Here is a 19,164-nt window from a genome sequence, read left to right on the forward strand (position 1 = left end):
AGTGTGACTCTGGCCATTATGTCACATGTAGGGAAATGTAAGATTGCATTCAACACAATGAAATTCAAAGGAATAAACTTTAGTTTTTTGGAACTTCCTATTCCCATACACTGTTAAATAAGGCAGATATTAAATATATTTCACATTTCACTCAGTTGCATATAATCTAGTACTGTGTACCCCATTCTGTACTTTGAAGTAGATGAATTGCACCTTTTAGTTGAGTAATTGGGAAAAAGAAAACACGACATATAAATTTAGTTGGATATTTTATCTAGTTAGACCCCTTGATTAATTTCTAAAAACTTTTTCTCACTTTTTTCCTAAATAATTTATGAATAAAGTGTTAGTACCAGTTATCCCCATAGATATTAACAAGTGAATATTGTTGCTAATTGTGGCTGCATATTTGATATTAATACCAGATTCTTTTCAGGGAAAACAGAAATGGTTTATGAAGCAGAGCACAGAAGAATCAACTATTGGAAGGAAGCTTTCAGATCATAAGTTAAATAATACACCAGATGCTGATTGGCTTCAGCTCAAGCCTCTTGCCGGTAGACAACAGTTCTGACTAAAGAGAAACTTTTTAAATATAAAAATTGAAATATTGCTTCTAAACTGTGTCTGTGTTTGAAATACCTTGTTTTTGTGGCTTTCCTAATATTAGTTTCTAACTTGTATTTTCTTAAATGTGAGTGTATCTTGTGATTTTGTTAGTGTTTTATTTATTTTAGCCTTATTTATACTGAAATGTGGGACTAATTATATCACAGGGCAAGGAACTTATTGCACTTTTACTTTACAGGGAAAAAAAAGAATGAAATAAAAGGCTTCGTAAGCAGTGTACTCATGTTATTTTTAGATCTTGGCAATACAAATTCTCTGTGCCCTCCATATGTGATTGGTTTCAAATGGAAGAGGGAGAGTGGTCTCCATACAAAAAATCTCTGCTCATCCATTCATCTTTTCTGTTGCCTGATAGATGTGATGAGATAGCTTACAATTTTCAAGGAAACATAAAAAAATTTTTTAATCTAATTTTACCTTTTTTTGAACTTGTGTTTCCCTTGAGTATACGAATGATTTTCTGCAGAAAGGGGGCAGATGAGACTCTTACCTGTACTCTGCTCCAAAATACAATTTGAGAAGTAGTAGGCTCTTTGTCACATAATAAATAGCTTTTGAAAACTAGGTGAGAAGCCAACCTCAGTTAACAAAAGTACTTGTCAGAGGTTGTTATCACTTATATGGATTTCTGAACTTGCTTTTAATATTGATCTGAGCAGCATTTTCAGATAGGTGGAGCACTGGAGGGTGCCAGTTATTTAAAGTTTGTCTTTGTTTTCTTGAGTGATAAGGGAAGGTTAGAGTGGGTAAACTTTAAGGTTCCTTCTTTCCCTGAAAAATTATGGGTCCATTGTATTGTCCCGTAAATGCTGCAATAACTTTCTCCCCTTTGATTTTCACCAGCTGTTTATGATGTACTCCTTAAGTTTCGGTGTCTTCATGCTTGCCTGTTCTTCTCACTTTGCCTGCTATTGAGCTCAGTGCTCTTATTTACTTCATGTGCTTCATCTTTTGGATGCTCAAAACCCCAGTTTGTTGTGTGTGCACATGTGTCTTTGTTTTATTTGCTTTTATACATTTACTTGGGACTTGTAAAAGACATTTACTTAAGGAATGTTTATTACACTGCTATTCTGCCTGGGTTTAAATTAGCAAAGAAGGGTTCATTTACGTGTTGATAAAGTATACCCTTTGCTGTTATAAACGTAGGAACTGATGACTCGGTTGTTTCTGAAGATCGACTTAATGAAACTGAACTGACAGATTTAGAAGGTCAACAGGAATCCCCTCCTAAAAATTACCTTTGTGTGGAAGAGGAGAAAACCATGGACCATTCTCACAGTGATGGACTACATACCATTCGTGAGCATGATCTCCATGCTGCTGCCCACAACCACCACGACGAGAGTAAAACTGTGCTAAGGAAACACAACCATCAGCGGCACCACAAACATTCTCATCATTCTCATGGGCCCTGTCATTCTGGATCTGATCTCAAAGAAACAGGGATAGCTAATATAGCGTGGATGGTAATCATGGGGGATGGCATCCACAACTTCAGTGATGGGCTAGCAATTGGTAAGTGGGTGTGAAACTTGGGTTAAAATCTGTTGTTCTTTAAGACCGTTTTCCTTTGTCCACAGTTTCAGTACTAACATTATGAATTAGAATACATAAGATTAACTTTTGGAGGTTAACAAGTATACTGCTGTATTTTACTCTAGTCATTTAATTTTTTTTTTCCCAGAGGCTGTGTTAATGTTTTTGATGGGTTTATTTGGGGCATAGAGGTGTAATTTTACTGGATTTTCCTTTGAACATAAAATGTCTATAATATAATATAATATAATATAATATGTCTTTAATAACATTTCAAGGCATAGTCACCATATGAAAAAAGCTACCTTAACATTTTATTTTCAAATACATTTATAGGACCCTGAATGTATAATTTCAATTCTAGGTTTAATAATTTTTTTTTTGTCTTTGAAAAGGTGAAGAAAAATTTACATGTTAAAAATCCATTGTACCAAATTCAAATATTATATTAGAGCTTTGCTAATGTAAACTGATACTACCGGTTAAGGAGAATATTAAACGTGATTAATATATGATTTTCTTTTCCTGACTTGACTCAGAAGTAGGCTTTGATTTCTTTCAGAAAGGAGAGGCCATATTTTTGAATCTACCGTAGCTGTCAATATTAAAGAATAAAGAATCTACAGTAGCTGTCAATGTTAAAGAATAAAGAATTTTACTAGGAGAATCAAATGCATTTATACCTCTGATACTCCAGACCATCGGACAAATAATACTTTGTAGCATTTATGCTCTAAACCCAGAGAAGTTCAGATAAGGATAGTAGCCATTTAGGTATCTTTAAATATTTAAATGGGAGAGCAAATAAAATCGTAGGTGTACAGGACTTAAAATTTAGCATCAGACTTGCACTCAGAGACTGAAATGCTGAAAACCATTACTACTCCCAAGCTTTTAGTGAGTTAGAAGGCTACTCTAATGGAGGATTTAATTTCTCAGGGAATACTTCCTTCATTGAGTAGCTCTTTTCTCTGGTTGTCATATACCTATTGTACTTCACTATATATTCAAAACGTATAGTGTAAGATAAGTGTGAGTCACTCACATATTATGAAATTAATTTAGGTAGACAAAAGAGGCTGTACCTGTCATTATTAATGAAAATGGAAAAAGCAGAAGTAAACGTCACTTGATTTTCTTTCTACCCCCCACCTCAGGAGCAGCTTTCAGTGCTGGATTGACGGGAGGAATCAGTACTTCTATAGCTGTCTTCTGTCATGAGCTGCCACATGAGTTAGGTAATATATAACCTTAAGAATTTCACCAGATTTCGTCAAATCTAAGACTTCTTCAATTATAAATGTGTCTAAATTTTGGAGAGGTTAAACATAAAAATGGCTGATGGCAAGTATAAATGTCATCATTCTCTTACTATATAATTTGTGTTACATGTGCCTAAAAATGTACATTGTTTTATGTGTATGTATTTTTAATTTATATAAACAGTATTACGTTATATCCCATTCTGTTCCTTACCTTATGTTACTAATCATTACGCTTTTAAACGCCATCCAGGTTATCATGAGTTAATTTAATATGTTGCTTTTACCCAGTACTCAAGAGTTATGCAGTTACTACATTTTACATATTTAGCACCTAGTACTGGATACACCATGCCTTTAATTTCCTGTCATCACAGATAATGATGCATTTAACATCTGTAGACTTAGTGCCTATAGGCTGTTCTGAGAACATCGTTTGGGCATCTACCCAGGAACAGAATTGATGGGTCCCAGGATATATATGCCTAAGAAGTGCCACATTATCCGCAATGGCCGTACTAGGCCGTACTAGTATAATTTCTAACCAGCAATACCTGAGAGTTCCTGTGTTTCCACATCCCTGCCAAGATTTGACATTAAGTTCATTAAGTTTTGTCAATTTGATAGGTGTAAAATGATAGTTTTTTGTTGTTCTAGTTAGCACTTACTGATCTACCAATGATTTTTTATTTTTTTAGTCTCTTCATGTGTTTTGGTTTTTTTCTATAAATTGAAAAACATTAGATGTGAACATGCATTCATCATATAGAAAATATGCAAGGGTTGTGGAGAGAATACATTAATTTGAAAGAAAAAAAGAACTCCATCTTTTAAGTACTCAAGGAATTTCTTTTAGTGGAATCTCAAGGAGTACTCAAGGAATCTCTTGCTAGATTATTTTTCTTAAATTTATCTGACTATGAAACATCTATCATTTGACTGTGTTTTTGTTGGTAGTAGTAGCCTTATTTGCTTACTTTGAGTAGAGTTTATATATATAATTTGCTTAGAAAATTATTAACTCCTCACAAAAAGCAGAACAACCTATTAGTGCTTACTTGGTGCTGATTCTTTAAGCCTCGATTCCGTACTTAGAGTTTTGTTCTTTTGCCAGCCTTGGGCATGTGGTCTTATATCTTGGTTCATGCCCCATCATCCTTTACCCTGACTAAACCATCATTGCCTTTATTGTCTTTTGCTTGAACAGTTTCCACAGTGTTTATATCTAGTTTCATTCTGTTCTAGTCCATCTCATATACCTTATCCTAGATATATCTTCTCAGATGTGACTTGCTCATGTAATCAGAATCTTTCAGTTGCTTCCCTTATGTATAGAGTTAGAAGCTGAGATTCATTAGTCCTACTTTAGGTGACCTTCATTTCTGCCTACCTTTTTAGCCTTACTCATTGTACTTGCTGTTGCATGTTTTCCACTTCACCCAAACACGATTCACCAAATATACTGTGGGCGCCTGAGCCTGTTCCTTTGCTTATACCATTCTCCTCCTTGGCTTGTCCTGCTACTTGTGTCCATAGTTAATTATGTTAAGAGTATTTTTTTTCCCCTCTAACTTCAGGACTGCCCTCTGGTGCCATGCATTGGATTACTTTTTCCTCTGAACTTTATCATTTATTTTCAGTAGGTCTTTCTTTTGGTACTTAGTATATATCCATCTTAGATGTCCTCTTTCTTAATATGTAGGCTCTTTGTGTGCAGATACTGTATCTTATACCCTTCTTTTAACTGCTTTCCTGTGTTTCAGAGAGTAATCTGCCAAATACTTGCAATTCCATAGCAATACATCAGGGCTGTCAGTTTTTATATGTAACATATTGCCTAATAATTTTAGCCTTCCATTTTTCTTTTGAACTTGCTTAGAAATAGACTTGGATAGTCCTAAACACACATCCACAGTATACTGGGAAAACCTTCAACTTCCCTTCCTACTTACTTCCTGCTCCCTAAATGGAATATGTCATGCCACTTCATGATTATTGACAGCAGGGAGTCTGGAGATGAGGGATGGTTGCCTTCCTACCACTTACTCCTTTTTCTGTCTGTAGTTTCTCGTTGAAAGTGACACACAAGGAATGATAGCCACATGTAAAACAAATGCAGGACAGGTCTTAATGGCTAGGTAAGGCCTTGATCCCCATTGCAGAGCTCTTGTAAAAGCTGGATTATAGAACTCTGCTTGGGCCAGGACTCCTCAATGAGACATTAGACCACAAATCTCTACCTATTTTATCCCACAAACCAGAAGTTGAAATGTTACTATTGCTGTGAGAGGAAACAACAATTTAAAGTATATTGAGGAAAAAAAAAAGTATATTGAGGAGCACTTGGGTGGCTCAGTCAGTTAAATATCCAACTCTTGATTTTGGCTCAGGCCATCATTGCAGGGTCTTGAGATTGAGCCCCGCATTGAGCACAGCACCTGCTTGGGATTCTATCTCTCCCTCTCCCTTGTCCTTCCCCCAGCTCATGTGCATGCTCACACTCTCAAAAAAAAATGAATAAAAATAAAACTTTTATTAAAGTATATTGAACTTTTACCAGCAGGAAAGGAGTGAAACCCTAAGAAAATGTGCATAGTTAGTGGTAAATCCACATAAACTCCATATTCTAGGTGTTGAGGCTGCTAGGGAAGAAAGAGCACAACTCTGGAGGTGATAGAAAATGCTTTGGACCTTGTATCCATCAAGGTAGGAAGTGGTCTACTGACCATAACCAAAGGAAATGTTAAAAAAAAAAAAAAAGATTTGTACAGCCTATTTTTTTGCCTTTAAGGCACAGTTATGGGCACTTTGGTAAAATAGGCCCAGATGAATATCCTACTCTGATTATCCACTCTTACTCACTTGGAGAGGAAGGGAATCTGGAGAGAGAAGTATAGAAACATCTTCCTCAAACTCCCAAGCAGGAGAAAGATTATTCCCCTTGAAGCTGAGATAGAAGCATGGCAGGTGGATAGGGGAGACATCTTCTCCTTGGTTAACAGGTTAAGATATTGGCATAGCAGCATAATATGTCACATTCCAGTATAATTTATTTGATCTAAAACCTCTTTGGCCGTAGTTAAATTTTTTATTATGAATTCTTAAAACTGTTCTGGGATTTTTATACTGAAGTCAGCATACCCTAAGGGGGAAAACGTGTTTAAATTACATTTTAATGCATTAAAAACTGACCCTTAGTAATTCCAAGTTTTATTGTTCCTCTTCCGAACAGATTGCTGTTTCTCTAATGGTGTACCAGGTGGGGGTTTTGTTTTTGTTTAGGAATGCGATAGAAAAAATTGTAATTTTAAACCTTAGAATGATATACAGCTCAGGGAAGTTCACTCTTGCCTGAGAGGTGTGCAGAAATTAAAACCATCTGAGAAAATAGAAAACCTTGGTCTTTCGTTGCATGTTTGTTCTGGAGTGTGGTAATGGATGAAATTGCCTGAATTATTACTACTGTTTCTTCTGTTTTTGCTAAACTTGTGTAGCTCAATTTAAGTAAGTTACAATATTACTCTGTTGTATTCTTTCTACTTTCTCCCCACTCTTTTAGTAAGGAACTATATAAGAATTTGAGTAATAATTTATAAGAAAACTTGTATAAAAACATATAAAGGGGAAATGAGATTGGGGATAATCCAGAATGGTGGATAATCCAAACTCTCTTCTTGACATTAAGTAATGTGTTCTAATTTAAAGGAAGTAACATTTTGATAAATGAATTTACCCATGTTATTCAGACTCAGCTCAGAAAGGCTATGGTGCTATCCGCTTTTTCCTTTCCTCTCATGTACATTTAAGGGATAAATAGAATTTCAAAATAAGATTTTCATAATGTTCTAAATTGTTCAGGGAAAATTGAACATTCACTATGTAGATTTATACATATGTATACATGCATTATTTAAGGCAAAAATAAAGAATTTTAAAATACATATTTGTTTTTAAAAATCTCCGTGGTTGATGTTAGCAGATTTTAACATAATTATAGCATTGGAACACATTAACAGCTTTGGCAGGTACATCTCATTCATTGTGCTAATGATATCCTTTGTCAGCAGAAAGGAAAGGATATTGATTTATCAAAAGATGAATAGATTTGCTTGTTTGGTGTAAATCCCAACTGTATTCCTTTGATCTCTTTTTCAAATGTTTATACAGGTTCTTACTGAGAAAGGTGGAGAAAAAGGGAGAAAAATAGGCAGATACCTTTGAGAAATTGTAATCTAAGATAAGACGAGGACAAAGATAGATTTTAAATGAAATAATTCATCTTGATACAAGATCATTCAGTAGAGATCATTTATACTGCTATATATTAGCAATGAACAATTGGAAATTGAAATTTTTTAAAAGTACTTTTATAATAACACCAAAGAACCTGAAATGCTTTGGTTTAAATCTTAACAAAATATACATAGAATCTGTATGCTGAAAATTACAAATCAGCACAAAAGAAATCAAAGGAGACTTGAGTGTGAAGAGTGTATACCAGGTTTATGGATCAGAAGACTCAATACCTTTAAGATGCTACTTTTCCCTATAGTTTAAGTGCATTCCTAATCAGAATACCAGCAGGCTTTTTCAAATGAGCTTTTTCAAAATTTTATATGGAAAGGGAAAGGAACTTGGATAGCCAGAAGAATTTTGAAAAAGGACAGCAAAATTGACTTTACGACTTGCTATAAAGCCACAGTAATTGAAACAATTTATATTGGTGAAAAAATAGACACATAAATCAGTGGAACAAAGGAGAGTTCTCATATATATGGCAACTTATGTTCAACAAGGTACAAAGGAAATTCCATGTCAAAATGATAGTTTTTCCAACAAATGTTGCTGCAGTAATTGGATATCTAGTGGCAAAAAAAAAAGCCCAAAAAAACAACTCTCACAGTAGGCACAGATTAACTAAAAATAGATCATTGATTTAAATAAAAAAAATTTTTTTAAGAGAGAGAAAGTGTGCGCATGTGTGGGGGTGAGGAGAGAGGGTGGAGGGAGAAAGAGAATCCCAAGTAGGCTCTGTGCTTAGCGTGCCTGATCTCATGACCCTGAGATCATAACCCTCGCCTAAATCAAGAGTTGGTCACTTTAACCAACTGAACTACCTAGGCGCCCCATTAATAAAAATTTAAAAATACATGTTTCCCCTGGTATCCAAAAGTAGTGTTCCTATTGAAACCTTTTGTAAGCTGAAATGGCTTAAAGCTAAGAAGCTCTTACTATTAATTTATATGGAGAAGTTCTTGAGCATTCCTGGACTCAAAAAATAACCTCTCTTAGGCTTTTTGATACCTTAGGATGCATCTTGCTGACGGATGCACAAACTAGAGATAAAGCATAGATGGTCACAAAGTTCAGAGCTATGTAGGCTTGATGCTGAGATGCTGAGTCTGTTTCCTGGGCAAGGAGCTGGGTGGTGCCACTTGGGCTGCTCAGGTGCACGCTGCCTCTGTAGTGACTCACGGCAAAACAAAGGCTAGTTTCACGTTTTGCCTTTTTTCATAAAAGCGAAAATCCTCTTCGGATTCTTTTTTTTGGTTAGGGAAAACAGGTCTTTTCTAGGGAAAAGTAGGCCTTTAATAAAAGTGAAGTGACTGGAATGTGAACTTTGGAAAAGTGAGGGTTACCTCTATAAGACTTATAGAAGAAAACATAGGAGAAAATCTTTGTGTTATGGGTTAGGCAAGTTATTCTTAGACACAGCACCAAAAGCATGATCCATTAAGGAAAAAGGTAATAAAATGGACTTCATAAAGATTAAAAAGTCTACACAAAAGAGACCTTTATTAAAAGAATGAAAAGACAAGGTAAGGACTGTGAAGAAATATTTGGAAAATATTCCAAAAGACAAAACACTTTTAGGGAAAGATGTAAGGAGAGTAGTATTACATGGAAACTGGAGAAGGGCAATCTAGAAGGCATTGATAGATAACCTCCTAGCACTAATTTTTCTTTAACATCTTCCTATCTGTTATAAATTAGGACCTTGCAACCATAAGAGTTAAGGAAGAAAAGATCATGTACTATTAGTCATGTACGATTAAGATCCTCTTTTTTTAGAGTTCGTTTATGTACGTATGTGTAAGTAATCTCTACACCCAGCATGGGGCTCAAACTAGATCAAGAGTCACGTGCTCTTCCAGCTGAGCCAGCCAGGTGCCCCTAAGATGGCTTTTTAAGGGAAAGAAATGCCCCCATATTCTACATAATACCTTGCACTGCTAAGTGTTCAATGATTGGATGTTTCTACATTTAGTAACTAAAACAAAAAAGTTTGTTACAATTAGTTGAAATACTGATTTTGACCCTTTAGCTTTAAGACAATTATTTCTAGCAGTATTTGTTTTTCTAGTAAAGTTTCTGAGCAATATTTAACCCTTTAATTTTTTTTTTTTTTGAGATTTTTATTTATTTGAGAGAAGAGATTGAGAGAACAAGTGGGAGGAGGGGCAGAGGGAGCAGACTCCCTGTGGAGCAAGGAGCCCAATGCGGGACTCGATCCCAGGACCCTGGGATCATGACCTGAGCCAAAGGCGGAAGCTTAACCGACTGAGCCACCCAGGCACCCCTTAACCCTTTTTTTTCTAGTGGTCCAAGTATAGACACATGAGTGAGAAAGTCTCTAATTTTGCATTTTTAGGATTTTTAGAATTAAGTTTTAATTTTTTTCTGGAAAAAATAAAACATAAATGTAAAAAGCGTACAGTATATTTAAAGAGTCTGTTTTTTCTTAGGCCATTTCCCTTTGGAAATAGGGCAGAGATCAGAGCGTTAATTGTTGCTCACAGAAAGAGCAGTGACCAAGTCTTTTTTTCTATTATGTTTCTGATTTTTTTAAAAAAAAATTTACATTTCACATTCTACAGAATATTGACCTTTTTGATGTACAGTTCAATTTTAACATGTGTATAGATTTCTGTAAGCTGCCACTGCCAGCGGGATCCAGAACAGTTCCATCATCCCAACAATTCCCTTCCTGCAGTCCCCTTGTAGTCACACCCCTTTCCCACCCCTGCTTCAGGCAACCTTGCCATGTTCTTCATCACTATAGTTTTATCTTTTTGAGATATCATATAAATGGAATCATATATACCTTTCAGACTTTGAGCATCATGCCTGTGAGAGTCACTCAGATTTTGCACATATTAGGTTTAATTTAATGAATAAATTTTTATAAAATATCAGTTATTAAAGGTGTATCTTTTAATATCAATTCTTAATTTTGTTTATTTTTTCCCCTAAATTTGTACATAAAATCCTGTGGTTATAAAACTCTCACATCATGTCTTTACTGCAGGTGATTTTGCGGTTCTTCTAAAAGCGGGCATGACCGTGAAGCAAGCAATTGTCTACAACCTCCTCTCTGCCATGATGGCTTACGTAGGCATGCTGATAGGCACAGCGGTCGGTCAGTACGCCAATAACATCACACTTTGGATCTTTGCAATCACTGCAGGCATGTTCCTTTACGTAGCCTTGGTGGATATGGTAAGATGTTTTATATTTTTGTTAATACTAAACCTGTAAATAGAATGCACCTTCCAAAAAGGGTGGAGTTGTAGTTTGAGAGACTATTTTAAAAAATATGTGCCCTATTTTAAAACATGATATCCTAAATAGCCTATTAGAGAAGGACAATTAAGTGGGAGAAGGACAATTGGAAATCAGTTGAGATGCTGAGAATTTTTGACTAAAGGATATTACTATTCAGAGTAATCCAGTATTTAGAGATAATTATCATACTATGAAGATTTTGTAATATTAGGGTGTAAGTATTTTGTTGTGGTTAATAAAGTAATTCTTTGAGCTTGTTTTATGGCAAACAAGAAATACTATAGCTCTTAGGTAAGCCAGTCTTCTGCAGAAAATGGTGCATATTTCTAGGGATTTATGTAATTTTCCTTATTTCTAACTTTAAAGTTAACAAATCTAAACACTAGCAAATAGTTTTATTTTATTTTTACCTTAATATCTTAAATATGTTAGGCAGTGTATTTGCAGAACTAGTAGTTTCATTACTTTTTAACTTAGATATTATGTTCACTTTTCTTTCTGGTAGGATTTGTTAGTCTCATTTCAAAATTATGTAACCTAAATTTTTAATCACAGAATTACTGCCTACTTATAATAGTTTAGAAAATATCAATAAAAAATAAAAACTATTTACATTCTGTACCTAGAGTTGGCCATTTCCTTGTTTTTTCTTAGACTCTTAACACCTCATTTCCTGTCCCTGTGCTCAGCTGATGACCTTACTTCCTATTTCATGGAGAATACTGAAGCCATCAAGACAACTTCCCACGGGTTCCCATCACCATTTCTATTCCTCTCCTTGTATCTGTCCATTTACCCTCTTTCCTATTACAGTGAAGAAATCTGTGTTCCTCACTGAGGCCAACTCCTTAAAGCCATGTCCTGGAACTTGTCCCCTTTCACTAACTTCCTAAAATTCTCCCCTTTCTTCTGTCGCTCATTTTTCTCTCTCTGCTGGATCATTTCTTTGAACATATAAACCTCCTGTACGTCTCACTTAAAAAAGTAGGAGAGGGGCTTTCTTGAACTCCAGTTTCCATTTTAGTCCTCAACCACCGTTTTCTTTCTTGTATAGCAAATTACCCTTTCTTATTTTCTAATTCTCTTCTTTCTTGAGTCTGGCCTCATCAGGTATTCTCCCTCACCGCTCTGCCAGAGTGCTTTGGCCAAATCTGCCATTGACCACGACGTTGCTGAGTCCATGGTCCTTTAACCCGTCCATCTTCATTTCACTGGCAGCAGCATTTGGCAGTAGCTTAGTCTCTTCTCTTTGAAATGCTCTCGTGTCGGTTGGCTTCTGTGCCACCAGTGTTTGCCGGCTTACCACCTTTCTCACCTTTCTTTCTCGGTTTGTTTTCTGGTTCTCTCCTGCTCCCTTACCTAAAAATGTTGGTGAAAGCCCTCTAGGTAATCTCATTTAGTCTCATGACTTTAAATATTTAATGGCTGATAATTCCTACATTTACATCTTTAGCCCAGACCTTTTCCTTAACTCCAGGTCAGTCTGCTTCCTGCTTCCCTGAGTGTCTGAAAGGAATTACAAGCTGAGTATGTTTAGAGCCTAGCTCTTGAGATTGCCATTCTTAACTCGTTGGACCAGCAACTCCTGTAGGATTCTCTGTCTTATAAATGAAGATTCCATTCTTCTAGTTGCTCAGATCCAAACCCTGATTATTATTCCTCTTTGACTCAACTCTCTCTGTGCCCCCCACCTCTGGCTCATTATAAGTCCTGGGAGGGCTCCACCTCCTAACAACCTCTATTGCCACCATCTTCTTCTCTTAACTTTCTCCCCGCTTCTGTTGTTGCCCTGTCTGCAACATTGAGTCAACAGTCGTGTCACTTGGGTGCTTCCAACTCTTCAGCGGCTCCTTGTGAATTTCCTCTCCCTCCCCTTAGCCCTCCCTAATTTCGCTCTTTACCTCATCTCCCCCCCCCCCCCCCGAGGCACACACTGCCTCAGGGGCCTGGCTCTTGCTGGTCACTCCATGTGGAATATTTTCCTGCAGACGTTCTCCTGGCTAGCTCCCTCTCTCCTCATGAGGCTTCCCATCTAAAATTTCAACTTCTACCCCAACATTTTACATCTTCTATCCCTACTTCATTTTTTTTTCTCCTTTGCACTTGGATCTTGATCTATTAATAACACACTAAACATTTTACTTATTTATTGAGCTCACTGTGTGCCCCACATGGATGTCCGTTCTGGGAGGGCAAGCTTTTCTGGTAGTATTTCATTTACTACTAGAGAAGTAATTTACAATTAGTTGAATGAAAAATAAATGAGCTAATTCTTATGCTAGGAAGCTAAAGATGTAAAAAGAACAAAGGTAATCTTTACAGTAAGGATTAACAGTCTAATGAAGAAGCAAAGTAGACATTAATTAGAATTCTTTTGATAATGGGTTACGATAGAGTAGTGCACCATGTTTGTGGAACTATGGAGAGGGGCTGGCTAAAAAATGGGGGAAATAAATGAGGGAAATTTTTCTGGAATGGGAGATCTGAGCTGAGTCGTAAAAACTATAGAAGAGTTTATTAGAAGCAAGAGGAAAGGGCATATGAGAAAGCAGAGTAATGAATAGCATCATTCCTTTAACCAGTGAGTCTATTCCTGGAACTATATCCTGAGAAAATAACCTAACATGACTATTGCTAAGAAAACAAGCAAGCAAACAAAAGTAAAACTGTATTAAAGTATTTTTACAGTAGCATTTATAATGTTATAATTACATTGGAAACACCCTAGACATCCAAGAAGAAAAACTACCCACGTATATTTTGGGATTTTAATGGCACTGAAATTATTTTTTTTCTCATATTAAATGGAAAAAATGGATTAAGAAATTACATCCATAGTCATCAGGTAGATGTTGGCCAGATCATGACAGTCACACAAAATGTAGTGCTATAAAAAATGAGAATTTATCTTGTAAAATTTGAGGAACCATTACAAGGTTTAAGCAACAATGACATGCTCATATTTTTGTTTTAGAAAGACCACTTTGGCTATAGAGAGGAGGTGTTCATTCATTTACAGTCATTCATATGATAGCAACAGTATCAGAAGTTTTAGTTTGAGATATCTTTAGGACATCCAGGTGGAAGTATCCACCTGGTTTTAAGGGCTTTGCATAGCAGCTGTTTTATCAACCAGCTTGGAAGCACTGTTGCATTTTAACAGGTATGATCATACCAGTAGGTACGGCTGGCTCTTCGCTGTGGTTACGATCAACAAATACGGGTATGGGCATTCAGGATAGAATTGAATGGGGAAAGGCATAGTGCCTCTTCTGGCTGGTATGTACATATATCTAGAGGGGGTATATCTGTGAAACATCCTGTATGTGTTACTTATGCGTCAGTGTTAAGGAAAGCCAGATTTAAAAGTTTTTGTCATAATGAAAACTTGAGGAAAGGAGAAAAGATAAAATAGTCTTCTTACTAGAACCACAGGTAGGAAGTTGCCAGGTTTAGTTTTAATCCATTAACCAGAGGTTAGCAAACTTTCTGTAAAGGGACAGATAGTACATACTTAGGCTTTGTAGCCCATGTAGTCTCTATCACAGTTAATCAGCTCTGCTGTCTATAGTCCTTCCTGTCACAATTACTTAACTCTGCTCGAAAAGAACAGTAGCCTCCATTAGCCATTATGTACTACTGCCATAGACTTTTGAACAAAATAGATGGCCAGCATGAAGTAGTTCTTAAATAGGACCCTCAGGAGATTGTTAAATGTACTGTAACAAATGTCAGAATATGGTAGTTGGATTAATTGTACTCATTATTTAATAATGAACAATAGTGTTTTTTCCTAGGCAGGCATTATGTTCTTAATACTACACTTTTCCCCTCTGAACCGAAAAGCACCAAGATATTGTTTGGAGTAAAGCTTAGTGTCTAAGAGAGTAGCATATCAGTGTCATCTTTCTGATGATTGCAAACTTGAAAATTGCAATACACGGGAAACAAGAAAATGAAACATGGAAGTAGCAGTTCTTTCACAATTTTGATTAGATATGGGTGGAAAGACTTTATGCTTTTAATAATGCACATTCATTTTTTTAACAAATCTTATTTACTTAAATTAAGACTTAAGTTTTACACTTTGAACTATGCATTATTCTTAAATGTAATAGTATATGCTTATGCTTTAGAAATTGAACTATAAACTTCAATGAACTGTGCTTTTAAAGGTGTTGGAAACATTCAGGTTTTTGAAATTGTATCACGATTAGGAGAAATAGAGGACCCTGGGAAGGCAGGGTGCACCACTTGGTGGTGGTCCGGCTGGATAGCTTTGAGAGGCTATTTTCTCTATTGCAAGGAAAACAACGGCTCAAGGGCATAGAGACAACCAATTAGGAATCGTCTGTAAATGTCTGTCCTTGCTCTCATGTGCAGCTGGATATGAGAATTTTAAATGGAAAGGGTAAAGAAATGAAAAGTCTTGAATTAGGTATTTCCCCAAAGAATCTTATGTTTTCAGTGCTTTTAAGATCAGTAAATGTGGTGGTCTTTCCTGGAGAGTTTTATTGGAAATAATAAATTGTCTTATACTTCAACATAAAGCAAATGACAAGGTCAGTGGACGGTAACTTTAGAAAATGGCTAATGCATATATTTGCATTTGTTCAGGGTTTAGAAGGGAACAGATTTAGTACTTATTACATAGCTAGAGCATAAACCTTGTCAACGTTTGGACAAAATATGTGTTATGGTTAGCATTATGTTTAATAGAATAATTTTATTTGTAGTTATGCTTTATTCATTAAAGTAGAAGAATGTAAAAAAAATAAGCAGAGTATTATACAAAATTGCTTGTAAGTATCTGTTTGTTTTTTTTCCCAGCTTCCAGAAATGTTGCATGGTGATGGTGACAATGAAGAACATGGCTTTTGTCCAGTGGGGCAATTCATTCTTCAGAATTTAGGATTGCTGTTCGGATTTGCCATTATGCTGGTGATTGCCCTCTATGAAGACAAAATTGTGTTTGACCTCCAGTTTTAACCATTCCCAGTAATCATTGTGGATTACGAGAATGATACCATGCAGCCTTGCATCTGTTCCTAGTACTGTATGCACATTGCTCAAAGAAAAGTCAGTGGCTTGCACTACTTACAAGTTCCATAGATTTGAGCCTAACCACAAAAAGACTGGTGCTCAGTACTGCTTTTCCCTGTGTGAAGGGGTCTTTTAAAAATATAAAGCTTGTGATAAAGGAGAAAATGGGACTCCATGAACCAATGTTGATATAGGTTTGATTAAGACTTTTAAAAAAATAATCATATAAAACACTAAAGTAGTCTCTTTGGTAGTAGAAACTTCTGTGGCTATGCAGAAATAGAAATTGAACCAAAAAATCATTTAAACTTTAAAAATATTTTAAATGGACTTCGGGCAGACTTTTCTTTGTGCTAAAAATGAATTGTAGTGTCCTTTAATTCAGTTACATATATACCTAAGGTAATGGGGATCAACTTGATACAATTTTGAAACTGCATAAAGTAGGCTGTAGGAACTAGAGGAGAGCTCAGGCTGCATTAGAGTATGAATTTAGCATTGGGAAAAGCCCTTATTCTTGAATCTAGAGTTACTATTTTTGTATATATTGGCATAGTGTTTAAACTTGCAGCCTAAACTACTGAACTTTGTGATTGTATGTTTGTGTGAGCTTCAGTTTAATGAAAGATTCATAATGGTTCTTTGTATTAATATTATACTTGGTGTTTGGGTGTTTTTTCTTTCAAACTTCAATTTTGTTTTTGTTTTTTGGGATTTTTGGAGGGGGTAGGGAGTTGGAGCATGTAGTAAAATGTTTTTTTTTGTTAAAAGTGTGACCCTCTAGGAAATATCAGAAAAAAGACGAACCCAAACATGGCCGAAATATTCAGCTTTCCTATTTTAACAGTACTAACCAGTTATTTGGGAAATTTAAGTTCTAAATGTATGCATTGCTTTACCAGTTTGGTTTTGGAACCTAGAGCACGTGCTGTGACTGGCAGGAAGGTAAGGCAGAAAACCCAAGTTTACCATGTCCATAATCTCTACATGTCAATTAAAATGGCTATAAGGATAATCTCCATCGGTACCATGGCTATCATGGTACCAAGTGACTTGAAAGATACACTTAAATAATGCAGATGAAATCACTTGATCATTCTGTGCCAAGATATGCTATTGGTGCCTGATAGGGACTAGTCTCTTAGAGGTGCCCTGTTCTAGCATAATTGAGTGATTTGTGAGAAGTGCAAGCCATGTTTATCCTGAATTTTGACCTAATAATTTGTAGTACTAGTCATATTGCATGTAGCTTTCTGTTTACGTCTTGTGCCACATGGTCTTCATTTATGCCCGGTAAAGTGTATTTGAACTATGTGCAGGCAGCTTTGTTTTAATCCGCTTGGCTACCAATGCAGCTGCTTTAAAAATCTTACTGCTCAAATATTTAAGAGCCAAACTCCTTCCATTCCATTTAAAGTGTTTGCATTTAGCCCTCCTTCTCTCAGCAACTTTCCTCTTCGTGAACTTTAAAAAAATAAAACTGAGCGTAGCACATGTATCCAGGTAGTAAGAGTCTTGCCAGTGTTTCTTCTTTATGCTGTAAGCAAGGAAGCTGAGGTGTTCTTTTCTTAATTTATGCCTGAATTTGAAAAATTACTTCTGGCTTTCTCCATGGCCTCCTGTAATAAGTAGGCGTTTTCTACATAAAATATTTTCAGCATTGGGCACTGAATTAGCACAGTCCTCATCTCATTGCTTGGCCCTTCAAGCAACCTAGCTACAAGGTGCTGATATTTTATTTAGTACTGCCAACTTCAAGTGATTAAAATATCTTGCTTTCTGAACCAAGATATATTTCTAGTTCCTTTTTGCATTTTTATACCCAAGGAGGATTCTGCATTCCAGCATTAAATCTGCTTAATTTTAAACCTTTTTTGAAAAGCAACAGTTGGAATATATTCCCAGTCTTAAAGGTCTGGTTTAAAGCAAACAAGTTCTGCTGAAGTATATGAAGTTTTATATTCTCTAAAAAAGTGGTATTACCTTCATCTGCTAGATTTTTTTAACCTATTAAGAGGGCTGTAACAGTTGCTGCTAGTATTTTGTTAGGGTTCCACCAGTATTTAGTTTCCACATCATTCTAGTGTATAGTTTCAAGTCTTACTAGACAATCTGAATTCCACTACATTTCTGTTTGGCTCCAACATTCCATTTAGCTTGACCAGTCTAATTTAACTTGTGTTTGTTGGAGGTCATTCATGTTACTTGTACAATGCTGTCACTGTGTGACATCCATACGAATTTTGGTGTATATCACATTGCATTCAATCAGCTGTGATTATGCGTAGAAATACTATAGTAACTAGATGCAGTGTGAATTTTTTCCATTAACAGTAAGTCAGTGGCTTAAATATGATTATGGTCCTGCAAGGTGATACTTGCTAAAATATCTAAACTTTTTTTTTGTTGTTGTAACTGAATCATTTTTTTAAAAATTTATAAAGCTGGAAATGATCAAATGCTGTTTTTTTCATTGTCAACAGTGGTGTGTCATTTTATGTATGTTCCTAATGCTTATGGAACTCTCCCAAAATAAAGTTATTCAAAAAGAGCAAATACACCAGTGTGTTTTCTTTAGTCTTTATTTCAGAACACTTCCTTACACTGAAGTAGGCGTCATTTTAAAAATATAGGTTGCATTTGCACATAAATTTATAATTAAGTACAGCTTTAAGTGAAATTGACTTAAACCAAATTGTTTATATTTTCTTCCCAGCCATCTAACAAGAAATAGGAACAGGGAAATTGTGTCTTCGAATTACGAATTAAGTTGACATAATAACGCTACACCCCGTCCAATCCAGTGCTCCATGGGTTGATCAGAGGGAAGAGTCATGGCAATAACAAAATTTGTAGAATGACCAGTGGTGGATAATGTTCCTCTCCGCTCACTTGTCTTATACAATGGAGCAACATAACTTGGTCGTTCTGGTATATCTACCCTCTTACAGGGCTTTAGCCACATCTGGAAGAAAGTGCATAAAAGAAGTTTTTTTAAGTCAAGAGTGTTTGTTATATTTACATTTGAACCTAATAGGATATGTTCACTTCTATGTCTGCAAATTTCTGTGGCCCAAATAGATTTTATTTTTGTTAGCAGTACTGCTATTGTTCAAAACATTTA

The 19,164-nt window shown here is 35.8% G+C and overlaps 2 protein-coding genes across 7 annotated transcripts in view; one reads left to right on the top strand and one right to left on the bottom strand.

Moving 5' to 3' along the window:
* SLC39A10 (solute carrier family 39 member 10) overlaps positions 1 to 18,600 on the top strand; it is a 131,414-nt gene extending 112,814 nt beyond the window's left edge. For all 6 annotated transcript variants that reach the window (XM_036089411.2, XM_036089409.2, XM_078071132.1 and 3 more), the window contains 5 exons: positions 437 to 557; positions 1,780 to 2,148; positions 3,327 to 3,407; positions 10,741 to 10,931; positions 15,828 to 18,600. In XM_036089411.2, coding sequence (XP_035945304.1) covers positions 437 to 557; positions 1,780 to 2,148; positions 3,327 to 3,407; positions 10,741 to 10,931; positions 15,828 to 15,986 — 921 coding nt within the window. In that variant the 3' untranslated portion in view covers positions 15,987 to 18,600. The remainder of the gene's footprint in view (positions 1 to 436; positions 558 to 1,779; positions 2,149 to 3,326; positions 3,408 to 10,740; positions 10,932 to 15,827) is intronic.
* Positions 18,601 to 18,736: 136 nt separating this feature from the next.
* The window catches only part of DNAH7 (dynein axonemal heavy chain 7), a 261,052-nt gene continuing 260,624 nt past the window's right edge, over positions 18,737 to 19,164 (bottom strand). Inside the window, exon 65 of the mRNA XM_078071131.1 lies at positions 18,737 to 19,005. Within this exon, the coding sequence (XP_077927257.1) occupies positions 18,799 to 19,005 (207 nt within the window). The 3' untranslated portion in view covers positions 18,737 to 18,798. The remainder of the gene's footprint in view (positions 19,006 to 19,164) is intronic.

This window comes from Halichoerus grypus, chromosome 4, assembly GCF_964656455.1.
Source record: "Halichoerus grypus chromosome 4, mHalGry1.hap1.1, whole genome shotgun sequence".
Lineage (NCBI taxonomy): Eukaryota > Metazoa > Chordata > Mammalia > Carnivora > Phocidae > Halichoerus > Halichoerus grypus.